Source organism: Centrocercus urophasianus, unplaced genomic scaffold (assembly GCF_019232065.1).
Source record: "Centrocercus urophasianus isolate 14NV4802_14NV808 unplaced genomic scaffold, USGS_Curo_1.0 seq_26, whole genome shotgun sequence".
Taxonomy (NCBI): domain Eukaryota; kingdom Metazoa; phylum Chordata; class Aves; order Galliformes; family Phasianidae; genus Centrocercus; species Centrocercus urophasianus.
Genome location: NW_024884822.1, coordinates 4,980,489 through 4,994,243, shown reverse-complemented (window position 1 = coordinate 4,994,243; position 13,755 = coordinate 4,980,489). Strand labels below are relative to the sequence as shown.

The window sequence follows — 13,755 nt, the reverse complement described above, 5'->3', positions numbered from 1 at the left end:
ATATTTGTTGCAGTTTGAGATTCAGAGTGCCAAAATGGTTTGGAATGACAGATAAGCAAACAAATAGCTATTACTTTCCTACAAATCAATACCAAGGGAAAGAAGTGCCTGCAGGCTGCTCTTCAATAAGGTTTTTCTAGATTTGAGAGGTGTCCCAGACAAGCATGTGGTTTTTCATCTTCTCATTTCACAATGTCCAATATAACGCACTCAGTCCTGTCTGCCTGACTTTGGACACGTTTGCAGCACCTTCATATTCAGGGCCTCGCCGTCTTTGTGAAAGGATGTATTTGATTTGCTTCCTCTTTTCCATTTAGAAAATGATTTCTTCTTGGAGAAGGGATATTTAGCTGACTATACAACAGGAGTTTTTATACTTGGGTTTTTATACTTCAAATTTATAACATGGGTTTTTATACTTCAAATCATTTTTTCAATTACTCTGAAGACTAAAAACATACAATCTAGTGCCTTCTGTTTGGAATGAATCTATTTAGAAGGATTTCCTTCAGGAGGGGGAACCCCGCTTCAATTATGTTCTTTTGAATTGCAATTAGATCTTTCAACCCTAGACAGCTGAATAAACAAATTTCCCTCACCAATTTAATTATCTTGGCCTGTTTTTCATTACCAGCAGATTACTATGTAGCATACTGCTGTTTAGAATTCAGCCTCTGATTGCCAGTAAAATACTACAGACAGGTTGTGGTCTGTATTGCCAAAGGGAGGATGGCTGGATGGCTATTGTTTGACATGGAATGCTAAAGCTCCAAGGGATGTATTGCTGATGCAGGATGGGTTAGGTGATGCCTGGAGGCTACAGTAGTGGTATTTAGTACAGGCAATGAAGGTACAGGTTGATGTAACTTCACCAGCAAGCTCAGCGCAATGCAAGCCTGGCTCTCTCATTCGTGCTGTGTGTTCCTGCTTGCTTTTATCCTGTGCACAGTCTCATGCTGCTTCCAAGTTCACTATACCTTCAGCACCTCCTGGGAAAAAGCAGTTTTATGTGATGAGGCCAGGCAGTGCTATGGCTCTTTCTCAGTAGCCTGTGCTGATGGAGGACAAAGAACTGAAAGTCTCTTTCCTACTGAAGTTGTATTTGTGCCACTGGCTTACACCTCCAAAGGCTCAAGACAGGGGAAGCCCTCAGGCTTTTCACACTGGGTAGGTCTAAGCTGGAGGCATCAGAGAGCACTGTACGGAGGAACATGCAAGGCCAAAGCTGAGCAAAGATCTGTGTTAGAAGAACAGAGATTTTAGACTCTGGGACTAATTATTCCGTTGCTATCACTCCCACGAACACGATCAGCTGTGTCTGCTTTCTTCACATGTGCCAAACACGTGCTCTTGACCCCCTACAAATATGCTTCCCTGCACTTTCCCACTTTCGTGCTGTTAAGGAGAGACTACACAAACTCAGTCCCAAATAGGAACATTAATTTTTGACTCATTCATATCCAAACTCCACCCACTTGCTTAAGACATTTGTATTGTCATTAACAGTTTCAATATCCAGCAGAGCTCAAACTTTGTTGTAGAAGAAGGTCAGGGAAGGAAGGCACTGGTATGTTCTGCCAGAAACAATCTTACAACTGTTCAGCACCATTCCGTTCTGATAAGCACTGACATAGCTGGTGATGTCATATTCTAAATTAGACTCTGTCATCTCTTCTATACCTGGTAGCACAGACTTCAAGATAGCACAACAACCATTAGTGCTAGTCTACATGTTTCTGGTGCCGAACTTCTTTTTTACTGCACAAGGAAGGCTGAATTTACTACATCTGCTGCCATACTGCTCAGAAGCTGAAAAAAAATGATGGATGGACTATTTTTTTTGTGTGTGTGTTCTGGTTAGCAAAAGTGAAAAACACTAGAAAAAATTTATGCTGAACTTTCCAAATGCGCAATAAGCTCAAGTTCATCAGAGTGGAGAGAAGCTGTGTGACTGAATGAATCTAATTATTGTTCTTGTCAGTAATGTGTTGCATCAAATTGTTCTCTCAAAGGAAAGTAATTCAACAACACTGTGTACATACTAAGTGATATTTTGGTGGAGAGTTGCATAAGCTAAATGACAATTAGATTTGTTTTATAATAGGTCCCACCTGAGTCAGTGAGAGGAAAAACAGACATGCCAAAGGTGGTAAGCACTGATGCTTCTCTGAATATACAGAGTATGAGCTCAACCATATTAAAAGATTTTGCTAAAGTGAACTACAACCTCTGCAGTAATGTGTGATCTTTCCTGTGAGTCTCCATTTATAAAGCAGGCTACTTTTCAGTGTTTTGTACAATACTATTGAAATCTGAAGTGTGTATTGTTTCCAGAGAGTTTACCTGCAAATTCGTACTTTTCAAGGCTTTCCATTTCTTCATTTTTATGTCTTTAACAGTTCCACACAAAAGGGAGATGATGATTACGAAGATTACACTTCAAATAAGACCTGGGTTCTGACTCCCAAAGTTCATGAGAGTGATGTCACTCTTATTTTAAATGGCTTGCTGGAAGGATATGACAACAAATTAAGACCTGATATAGGAGGTATGTTGGTTTTCTTTTAAGCCCAACTTTGATTAAGTGGTGAAGGGAAAGCATTTTCATACAATATTATACTGTGCATGAAGCAGAATCCATCTAAAGTGGTTATGAGAACAAGACAAGAGATAGTAAAATATCACTGGCACAAAAAGAAGCCATGATTTTGGCAATCTGCATACATTTTTAAGATTCCTAAATCTCTCCTGAAACAGCTACTAAGACTGCTGTGATTTGCTGAATCAGGCCACATGTAATCATGCACCTGCACAGGATTTTGGGGAATTAGGAAGAGTTTTTTCTTCTTTGTGTGCCTAAGAGAGGTTGTTAGAAAATCGAAAGGATATATATATATATATATATATATCCTTTATCAATATATATACATATGTCAAAAGATACATATATTGGAAAGGAAGGCCTAAGTAAGGAGAATGCATGCTGATCCTTGCACAGAGTGATGGACTCTCAGAGACTCTGACAGTAACAGGTCTGAATTGACTGATGCCATTTAGAACCATGGAATGAAAGAATATCCTAAGCTGGAAGGGATCCTCAAGGATTAAGTCCAACTCCTGGCTCCACACAGTACCACCCAAAATCCAAACCCTGTCTGAGTGCATTGTCCAGATGCTCCTTCAACTCCAGCGACTTGTTGCCATGACCACTGTCCTGGGGAGCCTGTTCCAGTGCCCAACCATCCTCTGGTGACCAACATTTTCCTAATATCCAACCAGACCCTCCACTGACACAGCTCCATGTCAATCTGTTGAATCATTGCTCAGCAGAGCAAGAAGTGACTCAGGAGGTTTCACAAAAGATAAATACAATCAAGTAAATTTACTCTATTTCCCTAGATTTCCCCTACAACTAATGTATATAAACTGGAGCTCAGACCCGTAATGGAAATCTTATTTGAAGTGAAACAGCTTTTGCAGGGATGTTTCCATTGATTACTGAGGGACCTGAGAAATAAAGGTCCTTCAGCTCACAGGAGTTAGACTGAGAAGGCCCCATTGTGGGCACAGAACAGCCAGAAGATATGTCTGTAGAAGAGGATACATAAATAGCAAGATTGCAGTAAAACAAGAAGAGAATTCACTGGTAGGCAGAGGAACACAGAGAACAGCCAGGTTAACGAAAGAGACAAGTTTATAGGGGTTTATAAACTAAAGACATTTAACCTCCAGCACATGTACGTCTAAATTAACAGAAGAATCTGCCTTATTCTCTCTACATTAGAAGGCTGAGAGAAATTAAGCATTCATAAAAAGCATCTGGGAAAACAACCAAACGTGTTTTAGTCAAGGTACGTGAGAATAATAAAGCTGAAGTAATTTCAGAATAAATTATTCTAACGACTGGTTATTTCCTGTTTTAGAACTTTGAGTATTAATACTATTTGGGGTTCATGAAATTGTCACTTATCTACAGCTATCTCTGCAGGCAACAGCAGTCACATTGCTTTCAGCATAGTAACGTTAAATTAGTGACGCAACACGCTGTGAGAGGAATGTTTACTTTTGTTGATAGTGTTTTGCCTGATGTGTTGCTGTGATTTGACATGAAATACACATACTCTCCATCAGATATGACTCACTAAAGCAATGACGCTGGTTTCTGTATTAGTTCTCATAGCATAAGAGAATTTGTTCTGATATAATTATGTATCTGAGAGATATTATACAAGAATAGATATTATACAATAAGTTGTATTGTTCAACTTATTTTAACCTGGAGACATTGCTGTAAAATTATATTTATTCTATCAGCATATTTTAATGTGAGGCATCCATAGCTATACAACAGAGGTATTAAAACAATCTTTTCATCATTTTGACTCTTTTGCAGTTGACTTTGACCTTCACTCATAGTAGTGACTCTTGTTTCTCTTACAGTTAAACCAACAGTAATTCACACTGACATGTATGTGAACAGCATTGGGCCAGTGAATGCTATCAATATGGTAGGTGAATGCCACATTTTTATACAATGTTCAATTTGTTGCAAAGCCTCCATCATTTTTGACATTACAAGGTTTCCATAGTTTTAATGTCATATTATATATAAATTATTTTCAAACCTCATTATTATTGATGTGAGGACTAGATGAGCTATGAATCTGGATGAGACAACAAGCTAAACTGTGAATAATAATAATTTTAATATATCTTCACAAATCTATTACCGTATTCTGCATTGTTTTGTGACAGATTAGCTCCGATGAGTTTGAGTTTCCAGATTACAACAAAAGAGGCAAAAGCATTCACCAGTGATACTACCATTCCTGCCATAGAGAAATAAAAGAGGAAAACTTAGACCCTAAGAGCAAAGTTTAATTATATCTTCGTATAGCTGATGGAAATTGGTCTAGCCTTAGCAGAACAATGGCTACTTGCTTCATTCTTGTAGTTTTAATGGTCAGAAAGAAATCTCAAATGACTCTTTTGCATTCTACAATTCCCTTTGCAGCAATTGGCTGCCTGGTGGATGCCGGTGAAAGTGAGACTTCACCACTTTGACATTAATTAGCAGTCACAGCCAATAACGACAATCATATCAGCTGAAATCTTAGCTGTTCTAGGTCCAAGGGAATAAGTAATTGTACTCTAACATGATCAAGTGTGGGTTGAGGCGTGGGGGTACAGAATGTGTATAGTAGATACATAACTCCATTTTAATGTGGGTCAATTTGTCAATAGGAAAATAATGACAAATATTTTTTAAACAATAATCTTTGTTAAACAACCCTCTCAAAAGTCTCATTAAAAATGTTTTTATCACTTCTAGTATCATCTGTATTTAACTTTTTGTTTTTCATATGACGTTAAGGAAAGTATGTCAGAAGCAATGTGAAATGCTGAGTGCTATGTTTTCATCAGTATTTCTGGTTGACACAACAGGAATATACAATTGATATATTTTTCGCCCAAACGTGGTATGACAGACGTCTGAAGTTTAACAGCACTATAAAAGTGCTCAGATTAAACAGCAACATGGTTGGGAAGATCTGGATACCTGATACATTTTTCCGAAATTCCAAGAAAGCTGATGCTCACTGGATAACAACTCCTAATAGGATGCTCAGGATCTGGAATGATGGCAGAGTGTTATACACACTGAGGTATTTATACTTGGCTTTAATTTCAGTTTCTCAAGGGAAAACCAAAAAGATGGGTTCTGTGAATACAGGTCACTTGACATCAACACACATTGTTTTTCCCTTACATGTGCAACCCTAAAACGGAGACATATTTAGAATACACTATTTGCATGCAATTTATTTGATACTGACACAGTAAAATAGTTTCATTTCTACTTACAGATTTTACTGCCTTGCTCTCAAAATAGTTATATTTCTATACTTAAAAGAAGATAAGCACGGTTAAAGTAACTCATCTTCATTTTCATGTGTTTTATTGTTTACCTGTGGTTTGGACCATATTGCCTAACTTTTTATTGGGTTAAAATAACGAATTAGAAATGTCCTTGAATCAAGGAGATGTTATAAATGAGGTATTATCTGCAGCAGAGGCCTTGTACTCTGAACCAATTACTATTTAGATAGATAAGGCTTCACCTTGACAAAATATTTTATTCCTCAAATATATTATGAGAAAAAGGAATAACTTTTTTTCGTTGGTCATTTATAGTTTAGGTCAAATTCTCAGATATGCCCTGTTTCAAAATTTCCATGAATCCAAATTTGAAACGTCTGTCTTCAGATTTCTCATCAGCCTGGATAATTTTTATTTTGAGACTTTTACAAATCTTTTAAATAATGAAGTTACATGCATACCTACACTGTGATGTTACATATGCAATGTGTACTAATTAAATAATATATATTCAATTATAATATATTTCCTAAATGTGGAAGTTATAGGTATGTTTTTTTTGTTGTTTTTCTAAAGTGTTATAGTAGTTGGGCCTAGGTAAAGCAAAGATATGTAAAGCAAAGATGGTATCTGTTCAAGAGAATTCAAAATTTAAAAGGAGAATACAGAATCAAAGATGTTAGCTGTAAGACAGACTATCAGACCATCAGAGTTTCAGACTATTTTTACAAAGTGATTTTGATTTTATGCTCTTGTTTTATTGGGTGGCAAAAAAAGAAAAAAAAAAGCAGAAAAGTATGCTCATTAGCATTCTAATGAATCATTTGAAGCTTTCCTTAAGACAACCTTTTAATGTTGCAAATATTTGAATTACAAAAAAGAGTTTCATTTTGTAGTTATTTTACATTCATTACACATTGCATCACATTGCAAGAGATAAGAGAATGACTGGAATTGAAATCCAAGGTAAATCAAAGTAAGCCTGATAAAGAAGATCCTAGATCAACTTTTGAAATGTTAAATTGGACTTAGATACGCTACAATCTCTTTGGACTTTATCACCTTTCTCTTCAGACCTCTTGGTTTCCTTCATTAGAATGAGATATATGTGACAAAACTTACAGTTGTATCAAATATTAATGTATGCCTAGTTTCTCTGGTGAGTCACAGCAAACACCAGTAAGGATTCAACCTGGTTTAATCCTGAGGAGAAATGTGGTAGTATCATTGCAGATCTGGGATTCTGTTTGAGAGAGATGGTTGATTTCCTCAATTCCTTCTCCCAAACTCAAGAACAGTCAATCCAGACGAGCAAACAAATCAAGCAAGCAGGTCTGCATGGATCAACACAAAGCTCCTGACAAAACTCATACATGAAAAGAAAACATACAAGAGATAAAAGCTGGGGGAATATAGAGACAGTGCCCAAGCACCTAGATACAGGATTAGGAAAGCCAAAATTCAATTGAAATTTAATTCAGTGATGGACAGGAAAGCACTAAGAGTCCTTACACATGCATCTTCGGCAAAAGAAAGATTAGGAAAAGTGTGGGCACACCACTGAATGGGAATGGGGATCTGGTCTCAAAGAACATAGAAAAGGTCAAGGTACACAATGCTTTCTTTGCCTCAGACTTTACTGCTAAGACTAGCTTTCAGAAATCCCAAGTCTGGGTCCATAAGACGCTGGAGAAATGGGCCAAGATGACTCTGATGGAGTTTAGCATATGAAAATTTGAAGTTCTGTAACAGCAGAGGAATAATCCTATGCATTAAGACAAATCAAGGGGGCCAAACAACTGGAAAATATCTTGCAGGAAAAGACACGAGGATCCTCATGGACAACCCATTCATAGAGATTCAAGGAGCAGATAAACGCTACTGCTTTTTCCTCTCTCCCACTCCTTCCTCCTTTTCAAAGCCTTTTCTTTTGCTGCTTATTTGCTTAACAATTCAGGTATCATGCAGGTCATGCATGACTGAGGCTACGTATAGGCTAATTAAATGAAAAATAATGGAATTTTCAGCAGGCAAATAAGGGGATGCATCTTGTTTAATTTTGGATTTCTAAAAGTACATGTGTCTGCCTCATAAAGATCTGCAGCACCTACACCACTTGATATTCAGTAGAGAGAAAAACCTTTCTGGTGCATTCCTCTTCAGATTTAATTTAGATGTCTATTTTGGAATGAAATCAAGAATATCCCCAGAGTGCCTTTCTTTCCACTAGATAAGAAGATAGTTGAGATGGCTATCTTGGATGCAGATGTCTGAATTTGGTCTCCTGACTATTGCTTCTTAAGAAGTAGTTTTTTTTTTTTTTCCTGTAAAATATGTTTCCATAGTGTTTTTTGGCATGTTGTGACAAAGAAATTTGCCACTACTCATGAGAAGATCTGTGTATCCACTTAGGGATTTGTTAATCATGAGTAATGCTGCTTCAAAAGCAGAAAAACAGTTTGGAACACAAATTAATACACACATACTAATAATTTCCTCTTCCTTTCTATATTCATTGTATGTATGCATATTTCATACTCAGGTTCCATACTCGTAACAATCCTGTTTTGCTAGCCATTATGAAGTTTTTAGCATAAGCTTCTCATGTATGTTCTGTATATCTGATCTCTTTCTCCTCAGACTGACGATTGATGCTGAGTGTCAGCTACAGTTACACAACTTCCCAATGGATGCCCATTCCTGCCCCCTGGAATTTTCAAGCTGTAAGTAACATGCTTAGAAATAGCTCTTTCCTGACCCGTGCTGAACTACTTATTAAAAACTTATATACTTAGAGTCAGTTAGGGTTATGTTTTTGCTAAACATAATGCAATAATTTTCAGTTTTATTTTGTATTTATTTGGAAGTACGGAAATCACATGTGCACAAAGATAATTTAAGAACATTACGTAAAATTGATATGACTTCTGCAAACATTGCAATTAATATTTATGCTTAAATTTCAGCACAAAAGTAAAATGTTTTATCTTTGGCATTGGAGTCTTGTGGTCTGATACTTTCTCTTCACAAATGGGTGCTATGCTATTCCAAGAGATGGAGACAAGGGTTTGAATTCTGTGTTTAGGTCAAAGAGTGAATACTGAGCCCAATTGAAGTGATTTGGGCCTTAAAACAAACAGATGGTCAAAACTACATCCTATTGCACAATAAAGTGCAAAATTCAATATTGAAAAATGTACCTCAAATTTTACAATAGTAAAAATGCTGCATTACTACTACATTTAGTACTAAGTAACTAGAGGGAAAAGTATATATGTATATATATAAATTTACTTGCAATATGCTTCTCCAGTTTCTTCCAGAAATAGAAAATAGTATTTTTACTCCCCAGAGTACATTAAAATCCTAGCAATGACTATGAAACAAAGCATTCTGTATTTTCCATTGCAATAAGATGGTTACCCAAGGGAAGAGATCATTTACCAATGGAAGCGCAGCTCAGTGGAGGTGGGAGATACCAGGTCCTGGAGGCTCTACCAGTTCTCCTTTACGGGACTAAGAAATACAACCGAGGTGGTGAAGACAACATCAGGTAAGACAACTGATCTATTTACCAGTATATTTTCTTTTTATGATTTTATTGAAGGAAACTAAGAAGAAAGAAATCTCTTACTGTTTGGAACTTGACATTGGCAATTCACAGAACAGATACAGCCTTTTAAATAAGGAACTATCTAGGCTTTAGTAATTCCTAAGAGGAACTTACAGGAAGAAAAAGTTGCTGCCTGCTATCAGTTCTTGCCTTGTGCTTCTGAAATACCTGGCACTGCCAAGAGACAGCCACTACTGCGAAGGGTGGGTGGGCAAAAGAACTTCCTAGCCTGCGTCAGCATAGGGAATAGCACAGCTGAGTCACGAAGTAATTATCTGATACTGGTTTGAATATTTAATAGTCCTGTTCCCAACACTCACAAGCAGAAAGTTGACCTGGACAGAAATCAAATCCAAAGTCCCAGCCTCTTTTACTACAGCAGCTCCAAGTGTATTTTGTTCATTAAAACAGGGCACATTTAGCTCTCAGTAAAGAAAACAGCCTTGCAAGCCTGAATCTCAGATGACTTTCCTGCATATTTTTATCTCCTTGGAAACAAGTAATGGAATTTAAAATAATAAATGAGGAAGGACTCTGCTTTTAATAAAAATGCTAGCTTTGCAGAAAGTACATTCTTCTAGACATATATATTGGTTTTTTTTGTCAGCAGAAAGGAAATCAGTGAATATGAGAAAGGATGCAAAGAAGAATAACATTTTAATGTTCGTGTACATCATGATATCCCTTGTCTTTGATTCCTTACTTTAATGAAAGCATTTTTTCTTCCAGATTGCTTTTGATTTTCACCTGATTTTATTGCTCTGGCAAATATATTAATTCAAATTCAGATATCTGTGTTTAGTCTGACCTGAGAAATATCTCCATCCATTGGAAAGAAGAACACAATTCTTTCTAAAAGGTCAGCATCACTGTTATATTCAAAAGGCAAGTGAGCTACACTAGAGCTGAGAGCAGCCTGCTGTGCATTGCACTGGAGTGCAAACAAAGAGTTTGAGAATTAATTCAGCTCCCAACTCCTGAGTCACTGGATATTAAGCACCACTGGCATGTTTAGTCTTATGAGCAGGGCAAAAATGAGATGAAGCCTCCCAGCTGTAGTCACATTTGCCTTATGGCGTCTTCTGCCATTTTAGCTGAGGGAAATATTTAGTCAGCTATTTAGGAAAGCATTTGACCTTTCTCATTTTCCCAGAGAAATAAAGGTGCAAAAGAGGACAAGATAGCACTTTTGTGTATGGAGCCATAGCTGCTAGTAACTAGCATAGCACATGACATGTTGAAGTTGCTCTCTAAGCAAAAAAAAACCAACCAAACACAAAACAATGCATCTCACCTCAACCTCCCCTGCAGCAATCACAGCACAAAAGCAGCAGTAACCACTAAGGTCTCATCCTGCCCAGGCTTAACACTAGCTTTACTTCAATTACTTGAGTTTCTTTTATTTGCACTTTTTCTTTCCTTTTCTGCTTTGATCCATTCTCTAATAAACTTATTTTGGTCAGAAATAGAAAGCACTACAATTTTAACATGCTACACATTCAGATCCACATCTTGCACCGGTGAATCCAAAGCACTCTCTGATGTTCTGCTGTTGTGTAATGAGATTTACCAGAAAATACAGGTAGTAAAGCACACACACAAATACTTTCTCATGCAAAGATAAAACTTTCTTCAGGAAATAGCCATTAAAGGCTGTCATACTAACCTGGAGTACTACCATAATGTTGCATCAGTAATTTTCACATGACAACACACCTTTTAAATGAAAAAAGTAATTACCAGTTAGCACACCCTTCAAAGAAGCAAAAAGTCACTCTAATCGCTCAGCTACTAAAAAAGACTCCTGAAAGCTACTCAGCCTCCTGAACTACCTTAAAGATCTGCCGAGTACAAAAATTTGCAAAACTAGCCTGTGCTTCTCCTCCTGCAGTTATCCTACATTTGATTTTCCCTGATCCTTTGGGTTGTACAGTCATAAATGGGCAAGAAAATTAGATTTGATTTTGATCCAGGTGCAGAATCTAAATAATTAGAAAATGGGGAAAAAATAAATTAAAATAGAGATTGTCATTAATATCATCTACCCCCTGCAGATATTGTGACATAGCTTGCAGGGCCCAAAGAATGTTCATTGTTACATAAGTTCTTATTAGCATGCTGGGAACTGCATTAAGCTCAATATTCCTTTGCCCAACAAATTCTCTACCTATAATTACTCTAACGTACACACATTTTTAACAGTTTCCCTAAAATAAAAGACAGGGAAAAACATGAAACCTGTTTGCACCCTGAGTACGCAAGTTACAAGTTTGAATGCCTGCATAACCAAAATGAGATACAACCATTTATGCAACTAATTACAGTGCTGTGGATAACGTAGTTTAGGTACAAACTGACAGTAGTCCCACTTCAATGTTTTACAAGACTACCCACAGCTCTTCCTCCTAACTTAATTTGGCTGACAACAGAAATCAGTAAAACCTGAACACAAGAAGGAGGAGTTAAAAGTGAACGAGATTGAACAGATGTAAATCAGGAGGAGCCTACAGGTAGTATCCAGGCATGTGAGAAAATCGGGTAAACTTTCTCTAACTTCATTTACTCCATTTCAAAATAACCTTTTGGTTCTGGCTTCACATCTCCCAGTGACTAACACATCCTAGTCTTTGAGGGCCATGCTGGCTTGGTGACTGAAGAAAAAAAAATAAAATCAGAAAGGATGGCTGTGACTTGGTTATTGAAAACTGTCACCTCTATTTCTGTCACGCCATAGCTGAATATTTGAGGTTTGTGCTGAGTTATGGGCAAAAGCATATAAGAATTGTTTGAGTATAAGCTCTGTAAGATCGGATGGACTTGCTGGAGTGACTACCTGTCGGTTAGAAAATCCTGTCAAAATAAGACAAAGATGGGAAAACAAGGCAAACTGGAAGAGACAAACCATCCTGTCTGTTTATTGTATCTGAAGCAAGCCATTCAGAGTTGTCAGCTTCTTTATCTCTGCACAGAACATTCTAATGCAACTCTCATGTTTTTCAAAAGTCACAGACCAAGCAATAAACTATGTCTCAGCCAGAGCAATCCGCTGTCAATAGTAATGGGAACTGCTAAGAAAAGTGATGGACTTGCTGCACTGTTTTCCCACCTCATTTATTTCTTATTTTTAATCCACATTGAATCTAAAATGTCAAAAACCAGATATAAAATATTTTTTAAAGTAAAAACAATAACTCTCCTTCATTTGAATTAAAAATACAGAGCAATACTGAATGAGCTTATTGAAAATGGAAAAAGATGCGATAGAGCAATCATTTATGATAAGGATAAAGCTAAAAAGGAGAAAGGAAAAAAGAGTCTGGGGGCTGCAGTAGTCAAAAACCACGTTAAGATATGGAATGTGATACTGTTGCAAAGGCTAGTTCTGCTGGCTATTTGGTGCTTTGCAGTGAATATTGTGTTCCTGAATACTGTATTTTGCAAAATCGTTCGTGAATGTGCTATTATTAGGGAGGTTCTGCTATTCCCAGTTCACCTCCATGACTGAGTAGTTCTTTTTTTGGATTGGATATTGTATATTCCTTAGCTACAGAGCAAAGCCCTGAACTTTTATTTAATTAGATACACAGTCATTGTGTATCAATAAACAACAATTCAACAAGCTGCGCAAGACCCATGACTCTGGTAAGCCAACATCTCTAAATTCCATTTTACTTTCTTTCCGATCTGTGTTTTGCAGAGGTAATCAGAGTGGTGTAACAGAGATTTTGTATTGCTCATAACTGATAAACAGTGTAAAATTTGTAATTGAATATTTATCTTGCTCTGCATCTATTTAGCTACATAAATAGATGTGGGTCTGATTTCTGCTTTATCTAAAAAACGTGGTCAAGGCTGTTATCTCATGGAAGAGGATAAATTTACAGTCTTTTATATTTTATCTTAATGCCATATTAATGAATTGAACTGTTGGCAGGCACACGGTCTCACAGCACTCCAAAAGAACAGGAGCCCTTTCTCATATTTTTTCATAAAGCCAAGATATGGTATGACAGGCACATTGAATATTCGAAGATATTTCCCTCTGTTGGGAAACAGACCTGGCATTAAAAAATGACTGGATGTGGATTTCCACTGTGCTTAGAGATAGTTTAAAACTGTTTTAGTTTCCAATATGTGCTTTGTCAGGGAGAATGTTTGTCTGAAAACTGACAAAGTCCCTGTTTAAAGATACTGATCCAGTGAATGGCTACAAGATACAAGTCCCTGCATTTGGCTTTTGAACATGCTTTGTACTCAGCTTT

The 13,755-nt window shown here is 37.0% G+C and overlaps 1 protein-coding gene across 7 annotated transcripts in view; it reads left to right on the top strand.

The window, feature by feature from the left end:
* The first annotated feature begins 4,451 nt into the window (after positions 1 to 4,451).
* GABRG2 (gamma-aminobutyric acid type A receptor subunit gamma2) overlaps positions 4,452 to 13,755 on the top strand; it is a 38,979-nt gene continuing 29,675 nt past the window's right edge. For 6 of the 7 annotated variants that reach the window (XM_042826335.1, XM_042826337.1, XM_042826331.1 and 3 more), the window contains exons 1-4: positions 4,452 to 4,508; positions 5,446 to 5,666; positions 8,521 to 8,603; positions 9,296 to 9,433. In XM_042826335.1, coding sequence (XP_042682269.1) covers positions 4,467 to 4,508; positions 5,446 to 5,666; positions 8,521 to 8,603; positions 9,296 to 9,433 — 484 coding nt within the window. In that variant the 5' untranslated portion in view covers positions 4,452 to 4,466. Of the gene's footprint in view, positions 4,509 to 5,445; positions 5,667 to 8,520; positions 8,604 to 9,295; positions 9,434 to 10,665; positions 10,687 to 13,755 lie in introns of all 7 variants that reach the window. The other variant, XM_042826336.1, reaches the window with a different exon arrangement.